At 44.1% G+C, this 17,301-nt stretch overlaps 1 protein-coding gene across 2 annotated transcripts; it reads left to right on the top strand.

The window, feature by feature from the left end:
- The first annotated feature begins 3,600 nt into the window (after positions 1-3,600).
- Positions 3,601-7,743, top strand: LOC105466570 (solute carrier family 25 member 4). 2 transcript variants are annotated; one of them, XM_011715609.3, is made up of 4 exons: positions 3,601-3,826; positions 5,231-5,717; positions 6,222-6,362; positions 7,281-7,743. In XM_011715609.3, exons 1-4 carry the CDS (start codon positions 3,716-3,718, stop codon positions 7,436-7,438), a joined length of 897 nt encoding a protein of 298 aa, XP_011713911.1. In that variant the 5' UTR covers positions 3,601-3,715; the 3' UTR covers positions 7,439-7,743. The 2 variants fall into 2 exon arrangements, with proteins under 2 accessions (XP_011713911.1, XP_070948857.1); XM_071092756.1 differs by having other exon boundaries at positions 3,671-3,826; positions 5,119-5,717.
- The last annotated feature ends 9,558 nt before the right edge of the window (positions 7,744-17,301 follow it).

Raw genomic sequence — 17,301 nt, 5'->3', positions numbered from 1 at the left:
CCTGCACTCAGGCATTATGTTATCACCACCAAAAGCACATCTTTTATTGTTTTTCTTTATTTCTTGTGACTCTTACTCTTTAGCAACTCCCATTCTCTATTCCCAGTTTGGTAAGAGACTAAGTCTATAAGAGCTTCCACTAAAAATCCAAAAGGCTCGCTTTCCACCCTACTCTCATTTCTACATGGCCCTGTTCCCACCAGCATCCAAGACCCCATCCACGATTGAAAGCAGAGTTTCTTCTCATCTCCTAGATGCCTCGTCCATTCTCCTGCTGGAAGAAAGCCACTAAGTACTGGGTTGGGCGGGTGGACACGTGTTCTGCCGAGCACCATTCTCTCCCCTGCCTGTGTAAGTGATACTGGGATCTTGTGACCCCAGGCAGCTCATGCTCCTGAGGGCATCTGAGGCCTCTCTTTTCTGAGAAAGTCCATGGAGGCAGAGGACAGTGTATGAGTTTCCATGAAAAACCTCTTGTCAAGGATTCCAGCTATGACTCCTTCTATAGAACAGGGTAACTGGAGAGTAGCTAAGGAGAAATATATCTCCCATTTAGAAAACATCAAAAACTCTGATTGGTAAAATTAAGTGTAACAAAGATGATAATACTTCCTGAATTAGTATGTTAATTAAGATTTAATTTAATTTAAATGTCTAATATCTTCCCGTGATGTTTAAATAATTGAACAACTTGATAGTAAAAATTAATCCAGACATATAAGCAGATAAAACTTTATTTTTTAAGTGATTGTAGAATCATATATCAGCTTATTTTTTAAAAATGAAGATCAAATAAATATGTCATAGTGTGGATATTTCATAAATTAAAGCTATTATGACAACTTAATATATGACAAACTAGACTTAGTAATATAAGACAAATAATGGAGAGAAGAAAATACCTGCTTAAGAATTAGTATTGGGATACCCACACATGATATGGAGAAAAGTGAAATTAGACCTATACCTCCATACAATATAAAACATGGTGTTAGACATTTTAAAAATAGCTACCCAAAGTAGAAGAAAAAAACTGATATATGTACTAGAGTAAATAGACTGCTATATCTAGAAAAGAGATACATTTACATCAGAACATGAAGTATATCATCATACTATAAATCTGTTCATAACACTAATAGAACGATATAATAAATACCAAAAGGAAAACAACAAAATGAAAAACATTCAACACATATTTAGTGCCCCAAATATATAAAGAATTGTTGTTAATATAAATACTCTGCTTCCACTCCAGCAGTAGTCAATGAAGATTAAAAGTTTACACAAAAGGGAAACTTTGTCAAACTGTCAGATTCAATTGAATCATATGGAATATATACAGCTTCATAGTAATTAAATACAAATTCAAACTCATAAATAACTCACAAATAACTCTGTTTTTTTTAAAGCCCGTGTTGGAGGAGAGTGTGAGAGAAAGCCCATCTGAAGAGCAATTTGTCAACATGTAGCAAAAGCTACAAAACTTTAAAAATCTTAATCTATCCATTCCATTTGGGAAATATATGAGAAGAAAAAACTTAGAGGAGAAAATGCAGTTTGTGCAAGTTTCAATATAACAGCATTACTTTTCTTTTCTTTTTTTTTTTTTGAGTGAGAGTCTTTCTCTGTCGCCCAGGCTGAAGTGCAGTGGAGTGATCTCAGATCACTATGACCTCTGCCTCTCAGGTTCAAGCGATTCTCGTGCCTCAGCCTCCTGAACTGCTGGGATTCCAGGCATGAGCCACCACGTCCGGCTAATTTTTGTATTTTTAGTAGAGATAGGGTTTTGCCATGTTGGCCAGGCTGTTCTTGAACTACTGACCTAGGTAATCTGCCAGCCTCAGCCTCCCAAAATACTGGGATTTCAGGCATGAGCCACCACACCCGGCCTATTTTTCATAATAAAAATAAGACACAATTCTAATGTACAATTAAAAGGAAAATGGAGGTTTAAAAGCAACTCTATATTACAGGATGGGATACAGTGCGCTATTATAATTAAAAAGGATTACTGTGTGGATTATGCTGATCCATGGAAATCTGTAAGTGAAGTTGTGATAAAGTGGAGCAAGTGATGAATACACTGAACTCTAAGGTCTTTGGAGATGGGCCATGTCTACTTATACTCAATCGGCAGGGCTACACTTGGTTCTTGGGACACAGTGAATGCTCAACAAGAGTCTGTTGAATGAACACATACATGGTTTATCTGTTTGTCTCTTCCGAGGTCTTGACTTTCTGTCTGCTCTGACCTCAGGCAACTTCGCACTAGTTCCTAGCTTTCATTCTGCTTACCTGGATTGCGGAACTCTAGCCTGCCCCACTCTTAGAAAAACGCTTGCCCTCTGTGGCCCTGGAACCGGAGTGACTTCTGCTATACCAAAGTCTCCAGGCCCAGGTGACACACAGCTGCAGCTCCATAAACCTCTAACATGATGTCAGCAAACATAATAAAGAAAAAAGCTTATAAAAACAATAAACTTCGTTAAAGGTACAAATGAAAATTAGCAAACATGGGAAGATCATTGAGTAAAGAGTTTAAAGTTAAAAACAAATTGCAGTCATTCTAGGGGAAGGAACAGTTGTATTTGAAAAGCTGTATGGTTACATGAACTGCCTAAAAAACAAGCTAAGGAAAATAAAAGCTCAAATTTATATATTTTAAGAAATTAATTGCAATCAATTTCCTGGGATTAAATAGCATTTCCTCAACCCCAGCTGCCATTAAAAAGAGGCAAATACAGCTAAGGACTGGATCTTCTCTGGAAGACTGACAGCACTGACCCTCAAGAAGGCACCAGCTGACTGAGAACATTCTGCCCTGATATGTGCTGAAATTCCGCTGAGAGCAGAGTGGTACGTTAAACCCTTTAGGGGCTTACAAAAGAAGTGACCTGTGTTTGAGAGTCAGAGTTTTGCCAAAACAAGTATGAATTCACCTAGTTCCCCCTGCACCAGGCCTTTCCTGTGGGCACTGAGTGTCAGACACATCAATATGTAACAGCAGAATGAATGATGGAACGAACGATTGAATGAAATGAAGTGAGAGGCAGCAGTTTGTCAGATTCTATGAGGCAATCACAGCATCGAGTGACCACAGTATCTGAGAGGATTGCCATTTATTCTCTCCGGAGCGCACGGCTCTAAGGAAGCCCATATCCAGGCAGTGAGTTCTGGTGGGGGGCGCCTTTAGATGCAAGAAGGAGGAAACGGCTCGAAATCCCTGGGCCTGAGGGCGGCCCGTGCAGGCCGGAGGGTCAAGAACGCTCCGCTGGAGGCAGCCGCCCGGTGTCTGCCCCGGCTTCAACCCGGCCTAAGGCTGCTTGTGCTATAAATACGCGGCCCACATGCCGCGGTGACACGGTGTTCCTTGGGCTCGGCGGGACAGATAACATGAATGTGCCCTTTAAATGTCCCAAGTTGCAGGGACAGCCCCCGGCCCAGCACCGCTCCCGGAAACGCCTTTGCCCCTGATGCCCTCTGAAGCGGGAGGAGGGGGCGCCGCGTACATGCCCAGCCAATGCGCGGCGCGCGCGCCGGCCGCGACCCGCCTCCTCTCGCGAGAGCCCGGCGCGGATATAAGGGGGGGCTGCGGGCGAGGCGGCGGCCCCTTCGCGTCGCGCAGGGTCGGGGACTGCGCGGCGGTGCCAGGCCGGGCGTGGGCGAGAGCGCGAGCGGGCTGCCTGCGGGCTGAGTGCGTCGAGCTGTCACCATGGGTGATCACGCTTGGAGCTTCCTAAAGGACTTCCTGGCCGGTGGTGTCGCCGCTGCAGTCTCCAAGACCGCGGTCGCCCCCATCGAGAGGGTCAAACTGCTGCTGCAGGTGAGGACGGCGCGGTGCAAGGGGTGGCGCGGGCGCGGTGCGAGGCGCGGGCGCTGGCGAGGTGGGCTGGGCGGGGCGCGCGATGCGGCGCGAGCTGCAGGGTGCGGGGCGCCGCGGAAAATCTGCGCCAGGCCACAGGCCCGGGCGCCCGCCCGCTTGTGGGGGAAGAAGGTGCCCTCTGCGTAGAGACAGGTCCAGCGTCAGTCGCAGATTCCTGGTGTCGGGTGGCGCCCGGCGTTCGGGTGTCTATATATGGAAACCCACCCGGAGCCGGTTTACGTGTGCCAGATCCTGCGCCCGTGACAGCACTGGCGTGCACTCAGGCCTGGAGGCACCTAGTGATTGCCAGTATTTTTGGCACCGTCTTATGCGCACGCACCTTTACAATGAAAACACCAAAATAATCATCACGCAGGAATTCCCTTATCGTATCTCACGCACAGTGCTGTATGCAGGCTGACGCCTTCATCTTTATGTAACCTGTGTGAGAGAGTTTTTCTTCTCCATTTTACAGATGAAGCTGAGGTTTTAAAATGTTAAGAAACAATTTTCGGGATAAACTCAGATCATCCTGTCTCCAAATCTTTTCCTCCCCTACCTGGTCGCTGAATGGCTTATCATCATCCTCCTGTTTTTCTCCACCTGCCCAAAAGGTCAGGGCCCCTCAATGAGGAAGAGCCCAATTTGGGAGTCAAAATTGCTAACAAAACCCCCCACAAATTGCTCACAAAGGCAGCGAACCCTCAATAATTGATTACTTGGATTGTCTGCTTGAAAACTTTGGAGCCCTAATGCTTAGTGGATTTATTCTCCTTCCTCTATTAGAGCATCTACTAGAGATCCTCATCTCCAGGGTGATCAGAGTGACACTGAGAAATTGTCATTTTTTGGCCATCATGTCTATTAAATCCAAAGCCCTTTGAAGCAGGGAGTGTTACTCATTCTGTCCCCCAGTAAGCCCCTCATACAGTTCTCAGACCTAGGGAAAGTGAAATAGATAAATGGCTAGCTTTATACAATTCAGTCACCTCTTCAATTTGGGGCAACACCTTTTCCCTCAAATACCCTAATAATTGAAGCCACATTGGATTATTTTGGCTTGTTATCTAGTAACTAACATGGATAACAGTATCCATTTACATGTCCTCAGTATCCATTTGATTTCCTCATCCTTTTTTTCTTCAAAAAAAAAAAAAAAAAAATCTAGGAAGTGCAAACCTTCTTTTTTCTCCTGTCCTCTTCCCCTGTCTCTGCCCTGCCTGTCCTCTATCACCCACCCTCCCCTCCACCAGGTCCAGCATGCCAGCAAACAGATCAGTGCTGAGAAAACCTTCTTTTTTCTCCTGTCCTCTTCCCCTGTCCCTGCCCTGCCTGTCCTCTGTCACCCACCCTCCCCTCCACCAGGTCCAGCATGCCAGCAAACAGATCAGTGCTGAGAAGCAGTACAAAGGGATCATTGATTGTGTGGTGAGAATCCCCAAGGAGCAGGGCTTTCTCTCCTTCTGGAGGGGTAACCTGGCCAACGTGATCCGTTACTTCCCCACCCAAGCTCTCAACTTCGCCTTCAAGGACAAGTACAAGCAGCTCTTCTTAGGGGGTGTGGATCGGCATAAGCAGTTCTGGCGCTACTTTGCTGGTAACCTGGCATCTGGTGGGGCCGCTGGGGCCACCTCCCTTTGCTTTGTCTACCCGCTGGACTTTGCTAGGACCAGGTTGGCTGCCGACGTGGGCAAGGGTGCCGCCCAGCGTGAGTTCCATGGTCTGGGCGACTGTATCATCAAGATCTTCAAGTCTGATGGCCTGAGGGGTCTCTACCAAGGTTTCAACGTCTCTGTCCAAGGCATCATTATCTACAGAGCTGCCTACTTCGGAGTCTATGATACTGCCAAGGGTGAGAGAGGGGCATCAGGGGAGAAGGAGGGCGGTGTGGATAGAGGATCCTACGGGATCTGTAACTCACAAAGGACTTGATATATATCCATCTTTTTTTCTAGTCTCTGGGATAATCGAGGCTTCTGAATGAGGAGGTGGTGTGCATAAATTAATAGCTAAAGCAGTCTTCGTGTCCTCTACTGAAATACACTCTGGCCTTTAGTTATTAAGAGAGGAGGAAGGGGGAGCCTGTCTCCCTCTAGACACAGCCATAGCAGTTACTGAGTTTAACTTGAAGCCACTTCCAGTGCCCTGCATATGAGCAGAGCACTGGCTCCCCGGGGTCCAGAGACGGCAGCAGCCACCTTTGCTGGCCGCCTCATACGTGAGGCACCTGCACAGGGGCAGGTTCCCCGCAAGGTCAGAGCGTGCAGCTGGAGGTGCGGTGGCCTCTCTCCCTCCACCTGCTTTCTGCTGAGAACAGTCGCTTCATAGCCGTTCGGCTTCTTGGCTCTGTCCACAGGGATGCTGCCTGACCCCAAGAACGTGCACATTTTTGTGAGCTGGATGATTGCCCAGAGTGTGACGGCAGTCGCAGGGCTGGTGTCCTACCCCTTCGACACTGTTCGTCGTAGGATGATGATGCAGTCCGGCCGGAAAGGGGGTAAGCTGGTGCTCTACTCATCTAAACCTCTTTATTTTTGCTCGAGGAGAACGTTTTACAGTGTTCCTTTCAGTCTTCCTGACTGGAAATTAATTTTCAAAATTATTTGATAAGGACTTAGGGAAGAAAGATTGTATTAATTTCCCCCTAATAGGATAGTTGACATTCTCAACTATCCTATTAGGGAAAAGTTTTTTCCATTTTATTAAAGAGATGGTAAGAACATCAACAGAAAGATACTTAGATGTGAATTTAACTAGGTATCTAGCGTTGTAGAGACCCTAGGCCCTCTTCCCTATGAGCCTGGGTGCAACAGCTGGGGAGAAGAAGTAGCTGCTGCTTACGGAGAACTCTCGCTTCCCTCTGACTTACAGGTGTTAGTGGGATGGGGTGTTTGGCTGGGTAGAGATGGCCTGAAGCAATCTGTTGTGCCATAAAAAGTTTTGGCTTCTATAGGGTGAACCATATGAAATTGCCACTTTAAAAATCAAAAACAGTCCAATGTTAGCAGTTTCATATGTTTCAACTCGTTACAGCCTTTTATTTTAACTGCATAACCTTGTGCAGTATCATCTGACGCTAGGCCGCAGTTTGGTCCTCCATGAAACAAGGTAACCACGTAGCGTAATACTCCTGCTGCTCTGCGCCCTTCTTGTTTCACAGTCGGGCAGTCTGTGAATTACTTGGTTAATTGCCCCAGTTCTTCACTGACCTTGAACTAATGGAGTAGGAATGACAGGAGGCCCAGCCTGCCAGTTAAGCAAGGAAGGACATGTCCAGTGGAATGTTGCATGGAGCTGGGACTCCATGCCCAGATGACCCTGATTTTATACAGCTGGTAACAGTGTGTGCAGATATCTTTCAGAGGAAAGTCTCTTTCCCCCAGCGTTACGGAGCCCTCACCGTTTGTTTCCACAGCTGATATTATGTACACGGGGACAGTTGACTGCTGGAGGAAGATTGCAAAAGATGAAGGAGCCAAGGCCTTCTTCAAAGGTGCCTGGTCCAATGTGTTGAGAGGCATGGGTGGTGCTTTTGTATTGGTGTTGTATGATGAGATCAAAAAGTATGTCTAATGTAATCAAAACACAAGTTCACTGATTTACAGTGACCTTGATCCACAAGTTCACAGATCCATTGTGTGGTTTAATAGACTATTCCTAGGGGAAGTAAAAAGATCTGGGATAAAACCAGACTGAAAGGAATACCTCAGAAAAGATCCTTCATTGAGTGTTCATTAAACCACAGATGTATTTTGTATTTATTTTACATTTAAATTCCCACAGCAAATAGAAAATAATTTATCATACTTGTACAATTAACTGAAGAAGTGATAAGAAATAACTGAATGTGAAACATCAATAAAGACCACTTAATGCACGTTTTCTATTTTACTGAACTCTTATTAACTGTAAAATGCGTTTTTAAAAGATCAAAAATGTATATTTTCTAGCATGATTCATTTATCAGTCTGTGGCCAAGCTTCTAAATGCCAGATATTATATTGAGTATGTATTATATGAGAACATACAATGCTTAAAGTTCCATTTTTCAAACTCAGGCAGGTCATATTCTATCTTACCCAGTGTTGCTGTAGGCTAGAAAGTGACAATGGCTTTTGTAATCCTGCCTTGTTTTAGGCACTTTCCTGCAGTCTTTAGAAATTCTGAGATTCTGCTAAAAGCTTTAAGTCACAGTCTGGAGAATTTTCTATGATTAGGAAATGCTCTGTTTTCATCCCTTTAGATAACTGTGACACCTAGAATTTTATGATAAGTGGAGAGTGTTCATTGAAAGTCAAGGCCAGGTGCGGTGGCTCACACCTGTCATCCCAGCACTTTGGGAGGCAGAGGCAGGCTTATCACTTCAGACCAGGAGTTCAAGACCAGCCTGGCCCATGCAGCGAAACCCCATCTCTAATAAAAATACAAAAAATTAGCTAGATGTGGTGGTGCACACCTTTAATCCCAACTACTCGGGAGGCTGAGGCACCGGAATCGCTTGAACCTGAGAGACAGAGGTCACTGTGAGCTGAGATGGCCACCACATCCATCCTAAGCAACAGGGCAAGACCCTGTCTCAAAAAAAAAAAATCAATCGTCTTAGTTCAGGCCACTATAACAAAGTACTGTAGACTGATGGCCTATAAGCAACAGAAACTTAGTTCTGTAGACCAGAGGTCCAAGATCAAGGTGCCTGTTTGGTCAGGTTCTAATGCGGGCCCTCTTCTGGGTTGTAGATTACTGACTTCTTGTATCCTTACATGACAGAAAGAGCGACAGAGCTCTCTGTAGTCCCTTTTATAATCTCACTAATCCCATTCATGAGGGCTCTACCCGCATGACCCGGTTACCTCCCAAATGCCTTTCCTCCAAACACCACCACTTTGGGGGTTAAGATTTCAACAGATGAATTTTGAAGGGACACATTCAGTCCATAGCGCAGTTATCAAGCTAGTATTTAATACCTCTTAGGCCCCGTGGAAGGGAGAAAAGATAGGAGGGGAGAAAAGGTGAGATGCCATTGTTAGATAATTTAAGACAGTACATCTTGCTTGAGAAGGAATAGAAGGGAAATGAAATCGGGGGAGGGAGTGGTGGGAGATGGAGACTTTGAAAGAAAATAACTAGATTTAGAAGCATGGGTGTGGAAAGCATCCTTCAGTACTTCTGTAAGAATTTATCAAGACCTACAGGAAGTCAGTTTTGCATTTGCCCCTCCGAGATTTGTGAGCCAGGGGAAAATACTTAGAATTTCAGGTTGGAAAGTTCACACTTTGGGACCAGGAAAAGACCAAACAGTTGCTCTAGTCTCCTGGATTGTGACTAATCGGAAGACCTGTTGGGATTACAGGTGTGCACCACCGCACAGCTAATTTTTTGTATTTTTATTAGAGATGGGGTTTCGCTGCGTTGGCCAGGCTGGTCTTGAACTCCTGGTCTGAACTCACTCATTGTGATAAGTCCCTGTATCCTTGGCAAAGCTTGAAAGGCAGGCAAATGTCTTCTCGGTGTTTTCTAACGGGTGGTTGGGTGGTGGGGGTTGGTCTCTGTTCTTTACCTTGCTTACCAAGCCCTTCCACCAACTCACTCCTGCCTCCCCAGCTAAAAATTGGCTGTGTTGCTTTTACCACAGTTACCAAGGTCTGAGTTTTATAAAATCCAGGATCACATCTGACCTTACCTAGTAGATATCTAGGCCAATAAAGTCTAAAGGGCTAAAAAGAAGGTACCTCTCCATCCTGTCTCCTAGAGGTGAGGTAGCACATGTGCAGTTAGAGGCCTCCTGGATCCATTGTCCTCCTGTTGCTTTTCATTCTAAGGATAATATGAGGATCCAAATCCTGTCGCTGATAGGGAATAAAAGCAGGGCAGGCTAGTAGGCAAGTACTTGCATGGAGTGTATCTCAAAGCAGGGCCCAAGTTTAGGAGGAGGGAGACCTGACACAATGAATGAACAGTGCATGCTCCCAACCCAACCAAGAAACATAATTGTGTTCTGGTCTTTAATCTTGGCATGGAAGGGGGAGGGAAGAGGCATGAACATTTATTAAGTAGTGCACATTGTCCACATTCTGCATGTGACCCAGATGTCGGCCCTCCCACTTCCTGCTGAGGTTATCTCTAATGAACGTTACCCCAGGCCCTGCTGAGCCAGTTCCTTACCGAGGCCACTTAACTCACCAGGAATTCCTAGAACCCTCAGCCTCTGACAGAGTGCTGGGATCTGGCAGGAGAACAGGCAGTACTTCCCTCACTAACCTACCCTCATGCCATACCATCACTGTGCAAAGCCGTGTCATGCTGGAAGGTCTGGTTTACGTAAAAGTGGCAACTTCGAATTGAGCATCCGACTCTTGGGTACCCGCCCCAGGAATTTCTCATCAGCCCTGTTTCCCACACAGCTCTCTCCTAGGCGCAGCCCTCCCTCACCGCCACCACCCCCTGCCCCAATCATTTTTAGGTATTTTCTCCCCTAAAGCCTCACCTATTGGCATCTTATATCTTTTTAAGACCTTATTTTAAATGTATGAGAAAAATTATGGAGGATGATACAACATGAGTGAGTCCATAATGGTAACAATTGGACACTAAAAACAGTAAAAACTTGTCTCAAGTATTTGTGTTGAAATCTCAATTAACTGGGCGACTGCTTCCGTTCCATTTTATTCTGTAAAATATGTGGTATCCCTTGTGTTGAGGTGGCATTTACTAAACACCCACAAGGTGCAAGGCTGCAAGAGAATGCAAGCACCGCAAGAAGGACTTATCTTCTACACCTGCGATAATGCCCAGGCTGGAGAAGGTGTGTAGCAAGTTTCTGTTGGATGTAAGAAGGAGCGGGAAGGGAAGGTGCATCTAAAAAGCACAGGGAACCTACAAAATACTTGGGAGAGGGTTTCATCAGCTCGGGTGAAATCCTGAACATGCAAAGCACCGTGGGGGTGGCCAGACAGGCTTGTTGGAGTTGTATAATGCAATGAATAAAAACTTACGGCTGCCTTAAATACAAATTTCAAGCCCTTAAATAAAATTGAACAAAGTCTACCGTGTCATAAAGATTCTTTGCTTTTCTGCTCCTCCTGAATAGCAGTAATTTTATTAATCCACAATAAAGTATAGTTGATCTCATTCACAGATTACATATCTGTAAACTGGCTTCACTGACAAACTTTATTTGTAACCACTTTAAGGTCCTTGGACACACAGCGATGTTGCCTGACACACATGTCCCCAGCTGGAGTGGAACAAGGTGACACTTACCCGGCCTTTTCATTTCAGCCTCATCCTGTAAACAAGCATCCTGTTCACGTGTTTACTTCATGCTACAGTAATTCTGCTGTTTAAAAAGGCCCCCAAGCTTTGTGCAGTGGCCAATGCGGTTTATCTGAGGCACAATCATTGCCAGTTAACCCCCAAGCAGAGTGCACAAGTGCTGTTCCTCAGCACAGGAGGGCTAAAACATGCCTTGTGGAAAATGCATGTGTCAGAATAGCTGGCTTCGGGCCTGGGCCATGAGCTCAGTGTTAACCATCAGCAATATATATTAAATAAGGTGTCTTTAAGTGTAAATACATAAAACAAGGTTATGTATGATTTTTGTGACCAGCGGCTCATGGGAACCTAACCTTGTATTTCCGCTTGGCAAAATGTTTCAGTGTTTGCCTCAACTTTGTAGTATGTAACTCCTGTGAATAATGGGAATCAGCTGTCTTACCATTTTTGAAGTCATAAACATTGTAGAAATATCACCAGCCAGGCATGGTGACTTGTCCATAATCCCAGCACTCTGGGAGGCCGAGGTGGGAGGATCACTTGAGCCCAGAAGCTCGAGACCAGCCTGGGCAACATAAGGAGACCTTGTCTCTACAAAAAATAAAAGATTAGGTGGGTGTGGTGATACATGCCTGTAGTCTTAGCTACTCAAGAGGCTGAGGAGGGAGGCTGCAGTGAGCTCTGATCGTACCACTGATTTCCAGCCTGGGAGACAGGGTCAGATCTGTCCCTAAACAACAACAAAATGCCTCTAACATGCCTCACATCAAACATCTCGTGTGTGACTTTTGTGTGTTCTACGTAGTCATTTTAATTTTCGTAGCCCTTTAAGGATTAGATGAGTTTAGTTTTGCCATTTTTGCAGTCACTGATGAATCACACATATTGAGTGACACCCATGTATGGCTTCCTGTCAGCCTGAATGCCATAACCAATGCAAAAGCTTCATATGGTCCTTGCTCTCAGGGGCTTTCTTTTATTAGGCAAGTAAAACAGACTAAAAATATGTGAGACGTGACTTAAGTAACACACCACATAACATATAATCTTAAGTCAGTGTTTCCTCAGCTTTTTCTAGCTAAAAGCTTATTTTAGTAACCCAAATGTGATGTGATGAAGGCATGGATTAGAATGATGGCAATGAAAATGAGTAATGTGTTTTGAAGAACAGAAAGGACATGATACAGACATTGAAGAAAAAGGTTAATCAGGCCAGGCACGGTGGCATACGCCTATAATCCCAGCACTTCGGGAGGCCGAGGTGGGCGGATCACGAGGTCAGGGGTTCGAGACCATCCTGGCCAACATGGTGAAACCCCATCTCTACAGTAAAAATACAAAAATTAGCTGGGCGTGGTGGTATGCACCTGTAGTCCCAGCAACTCGGGAGGCTGAGGCAGGGGAATCGCTTGAAACTGGGAGATGGAGGTTGCAGTGAGCTGAGAGTATACCACTGCACTCCGGCCTGGTGACAAAGCAAGACTCCGTCTAAAGAAGAAAAAAAAAATGTTTATCAGTGAGAATGCCAAGGTTTTATGCCTTCATGTTTGAGGGAAAAATAACAATATGTTCATTGCACCTGGGAAAAACAATTTTCATTCTTGATCCCTAATCCAAAAATCTGAAAACCAAAATGGTCTAAAATCCAAAACTTTTCGAGCACTGACATAGTGCCACAGATAGAAAATTCCACACTTGACCTTGTGATGGGTCACAGTCAAAACTTTGTCATGCATGCAATTATTAAAAATACTGTATTAATGACCTTCAGGCTATGTGTGTACTGTGTATATGAAACATAAATGAATTCCATGTTTGGACTTGGGTCCCATCCCCAAGGCATCTCATTATGTATATGCACATATTACAAAATCTGAAAATACCGAAAATCCAAAACGCTCTGTCCAAGCATTTCAGATATGTTACATACAACCTTTAATGACTGAAGTAACATTAAAAATATCCGGGAAGGGACCTGGCAGGGTGGCTTGTGCCTGTAATCCCAGTACTTTGGGAGGCCAAGATAGGCAGAACTGCTTGAGCCCAGGCGTTCAAGGCCAGACCGGACAACATGGCGAAACCCTGTCTCCACACACACACACACAAATTCAGCCAAGTGTGGTGGCACACGCCTGTAGTCCTGCTACTTGGGGGGCTGAGGAGGGGCGATTGCTTGAGCCCAGGTTGAGGCTGCAGTGAGCCATGTTTGTACCACCACACTGCAGCCTGGGCAACAGAAAAAGACCCTGTCTCAAAGAAAAAAAAAAAAAAGACTCATCCATCTTCTGTCTTCAAGAGACCAAGCTCACAAGTAAAGACACCACAGGCTCAAAGCAAAGGGTTGCAGAAAGATCTACTATGCACAGAGAAATCAAAAAAGAACAGGAGTCACTATTCTTGTATCAGATAAAACAGACTTTAAACCAATAAAAATTAAGAAGGACAAATAAGGGCATTACATAATGATAAAAGGCATAATCCAACAAGAAGCTTAACTATTTTAAATATACACACCCAACATTGGAACACCCAGGTTCATAAAACAAGGTCTTCTTGGCCTATGAAAAGACTTAGACAACCACAAAAGAACAGTGGGAGACTTCCACACCCCACTGACAGCAGTAGACGGATCATCGAGGCAGAAAAACTAACAAAGAAACTCGACCTAAACTCAACACCTGACCAACTGAACCTCACAGACATCTCCACAGAACACTCCGCCAGCAACCACAGAATATCCATTCCTCTCATCTGCACACACAACACACGGACCAACCACAGGCTCCGTCATAAAGCAAGTCTCCAAAAATAAAAGAACCCAAACTGAAACCATACCAAGCACATTCTCGGACCACAGTACAATATAAATAGAAACCAATACCACGATCTCTCAAAACTACACTAATACATGGAAATTAAACAACCTGCTCCTGAATAACTCCTGGATACACATCGAAATTAAGGTAGAAATAAAAGCACTTTGAAATTAATGAAAATAGGGACACAGCTTACCAAAATCTCTGGGATGCAGCTAAAGCAGTATTAAGAGGAAAGTTTAGAATGGGCGTGGTGGCTCATGCCTGTAATCCCAACACTTTGGGAGGCCGAGGTGGGTGGATCGTGAGGTCAGGAGTTCGAGACCATCCTGGCCAACATGGTGAAACCCCATCTCTACTAAAAATACAAAAATCGTCCTGGCATGGTGGTGTGCACCTGTAGTCCCAGCTACTTGGGAGGCTGAGGAGGGAGGATTGCTTGAGCCTGGGAGGCAGAAGTTGCAGTAAGACAAGATCGCGCCATTGCACTCCAGCCTGGGGGACAGAGCGAGACCCTGTCTCAAAAACAAACGAACAAAAAAACCCATACAGAAGATCAGTGAAACCAAGAGTTCTTTGGTGGTGGTGGGGGGGGGGGGGGGGAAGATTAATACAATGCTAGCTTAGCTAGATTAACAAAGAAGAAAGATCCAAGTAAGTATAATCAGAAATGGCAAAGATGACATTACAACTCATCCCACAGAAATACAAAAGATCCTCAGAGAATACTATGAACAACTATGCACACAAAATTTAAAATCTAGAGGAAATGGATAAATTCTTGGAAACACACAATCTCCCAAGATTGAATCAGGAAGAGGCTGAAACCTTGAATAGACCAATATCAAGCTCTGAAATAGAATCTGTTACCAAAAATAAAAATTCAAAAAAAAAAAAAAACCCTGCAAAAGATGGATTCACAGCCAAATTCTACCAGACATACAAAAAAGAACTAGTACTAATCCTACTGAAACTATTCCAAATAAAACCAACAGGAAGGGATCCTCCCCAACTCATTCTTTGAAGCCAGCATCAGCCTGATACCAAAATCTGGCAGAGATACAACAAAAAAAGGACTCTTCAGGCCAATATCCCTGATAAGCACAGATGCAAAAATTCTCAACAAAATACTAGTAAACTGAATCCAACAGCATATCAAAAAGTTAATTCACCAGGATCAATTAGGCTTTATTCCTAGGATGCAAGGCTGGGTCAACATATGTAAATCAATAAATGTGATTTACCACATAAACAGAATTAAAAGCAAAAACCATATGATCATCTCAATAGACACAGAAAAAGCTTTTGGTAAAATCCAACATCCCCTCATAATTAAAAAAAAAAAAACCCTCAATAGACTAGGCATCGAAGGAACATACATCAAAATAATAAGAGCCTTCAATGACGAACCCACAGCCAACATCATACTGAACAAGCAAAAGCTGGGTTTCCCTTGAGAACTGGAAGAAGACAAGGATGCCTGCTCTCAGCACTCCTATTCAACAGAATATTAGAAGTCCTGGCCATAGCAATAAAAGGAATCCAAAAGGAAAATAAATCAAACTATTTCTCTCTCTCTCTTTTTTTTTATTTTTATTTTATTTTTTAGACAAAGTCTTACTCTGTTGCCCAGGCTGCTGGAGTGCAGTAGCACGATCTCAGCTCACTGCAACCTCTGCCTCCCAGGTTCAAGCGATTCTCCTGCCTCAGCCTCCCAAGTAACTGGGACTACAGGTGCGTGCCACCATGCTCGGCTAATTTTTTGTATTTTTAGTAGAGACAGGCATTGTGTTAGCCAGGATGGTCTTGATCTCCTGAACTCGTGATCTGCCTGCCTTGGCCTCCCAAAGTGCTGGGATTACAGGCATGAGCCACCACGCCTGGCCAAACTATCTCTCTTTACTGACAATATGATTCTATATCTAGAAAACCCTAATGACTTTGCCAAAAGGCTACTAGAACTGATGAACAATTATAATAAGATTTCAGGATACAAAATCAACGTAAATTTATAGAAATCAGTAACATTTCTCTACACCAGTAACATCCAGGCTGACAGGCAAATCAAGAACACAATCCCATTTATTATAGCCACAAAGAAAATGAAATACTTAGGAATACAGCTAACCAAGGAGGTGAAAGATCTCTAGAAGGAGAACTATGAAACACTGCTGAAGGAAATCAGACATGACAAAAATAAATGAAAAACATTCCATGCTCATGGGTTGAAAGATGTTAAAATGGCCATGCTGCCCAAAGGAATTTACAGACCCAACACTATCTCTATCAAACTACCAACATTTCTTCTAATTTCTTCATGGAATTAGGAAAAAAAAAAAAAAAAAAAAACATTCTAAAATTCATATGGAACCAAAAAAGAGCGAGTATTAATAGCCAAAGCAATTCTAAGTAAAAAGAACAAAGCTGGAGGCATCACACTGGCACAGTGGCCAAAATAGCATGGTACTGGTACAAAAACAGAGTAGAATAGAATGGAACAGAAGAGAAAACTCAGAAGTAAAGCTTCACACCTACTACCATCTCATCTTCGACAAGGCCATCACCAACAAGCAGTGGGAAAAGAATTCCCTGTTAAGTAAATGGTGCTGGGATAACTGGCTGGCCATATGCAGAAGATTGAAACCAGACCCATACCTTTCACCATGTACTAAAATTAACTCAAGATGGATTAGATATTTAAATGTACGACCTCAAACTCTAAAAATCCTAGAAGAGGCCAGGCGCAGTGGGCTCACACTTGTAATCCCAGCACTTTGGAAGCCTGAGGTGAGTGGATCACTTGAGGTCAGGAATTCAAGACTAGCCTGGCCAACATGATGAAACTCTACTGAAAATACAAAAAGTAGCCAGGCACGGTGGCACCCTGCTCAAGAGGCTGAGGCAGGAGAATCACTTGAACCAGGGTGGCGGAGGTTGCAGTGAGCCACTGCACTCTAGCCTAGGTGACAGAGCCAGACGCTGTCTCAAGGGAAAAAAAAAAAATCCTAGAGAAAAACCTAGCAAATACCCCTCTAAACATTGACTTTGGCAATGAATTTTTGGTTAAGTCCTCAAAAGCAACTGCAACAAAACAAAAATTGACATGCGTGACCTCACTATACTAAAGAGCTTCTGCACAGCACAAGAAACTGTCAACAGAGTAAAGTTACAGAATGGGAGAAAATATTCACAAACAATGCCTCTGACAAAGGACTAATATCCAGAATCTACAAGGAACTTAAATCAACAAGCAAAAAATAATCCCATTAAAAAATAGGCAAAATCAGCCGGGCGTGGTGCCTCAAGCCTGTAATCCCAGCACTTTGGGAGGCCAAAGCGGGCAGATCA

Source organism: Macaca nemestrina, chromosome 3, assembly GCF_043159975.1.
Source record: "Macaca nemestrina isolate mMacNem1 chromosome 3, mMacNem.hap1, whole genome shotgun sequence".
Taxonomy (NCBI): Eukaryota; Metazoa; Chordata; class Mammalia; order Primates; family Cercopithecidae; genus Macaca; species Macaca nemestrina.
Note: the sequence above shows the minus strand (reverse complement) of the source record. Positions and strands in the feature narration are given on the sequence as shown.

Coding starts and splice junctions, on each gene's coding strand:
- LOC105466570 (XM_011715609.3), top strand. CDS start 3,716: ATGGGTGATCACGCTTGGAGCTTCCTAAAGGACTTCCTGGCCGGTGGT. Junction 3,827..5,230: donor GGGTCAAACTGCTGCTGCAG/GTGAGGACGGCG, acceptor CCCCTCCACCAG/GTCCAGCATGCCAGCAAACA. Junction 6,363..7,280: donor GCAGTCCGGCCGGAAAGGGG/GTAAGCTGGTGC, acceptor TTGTTTCCACAG/CTGATATTATGTACACGGGG.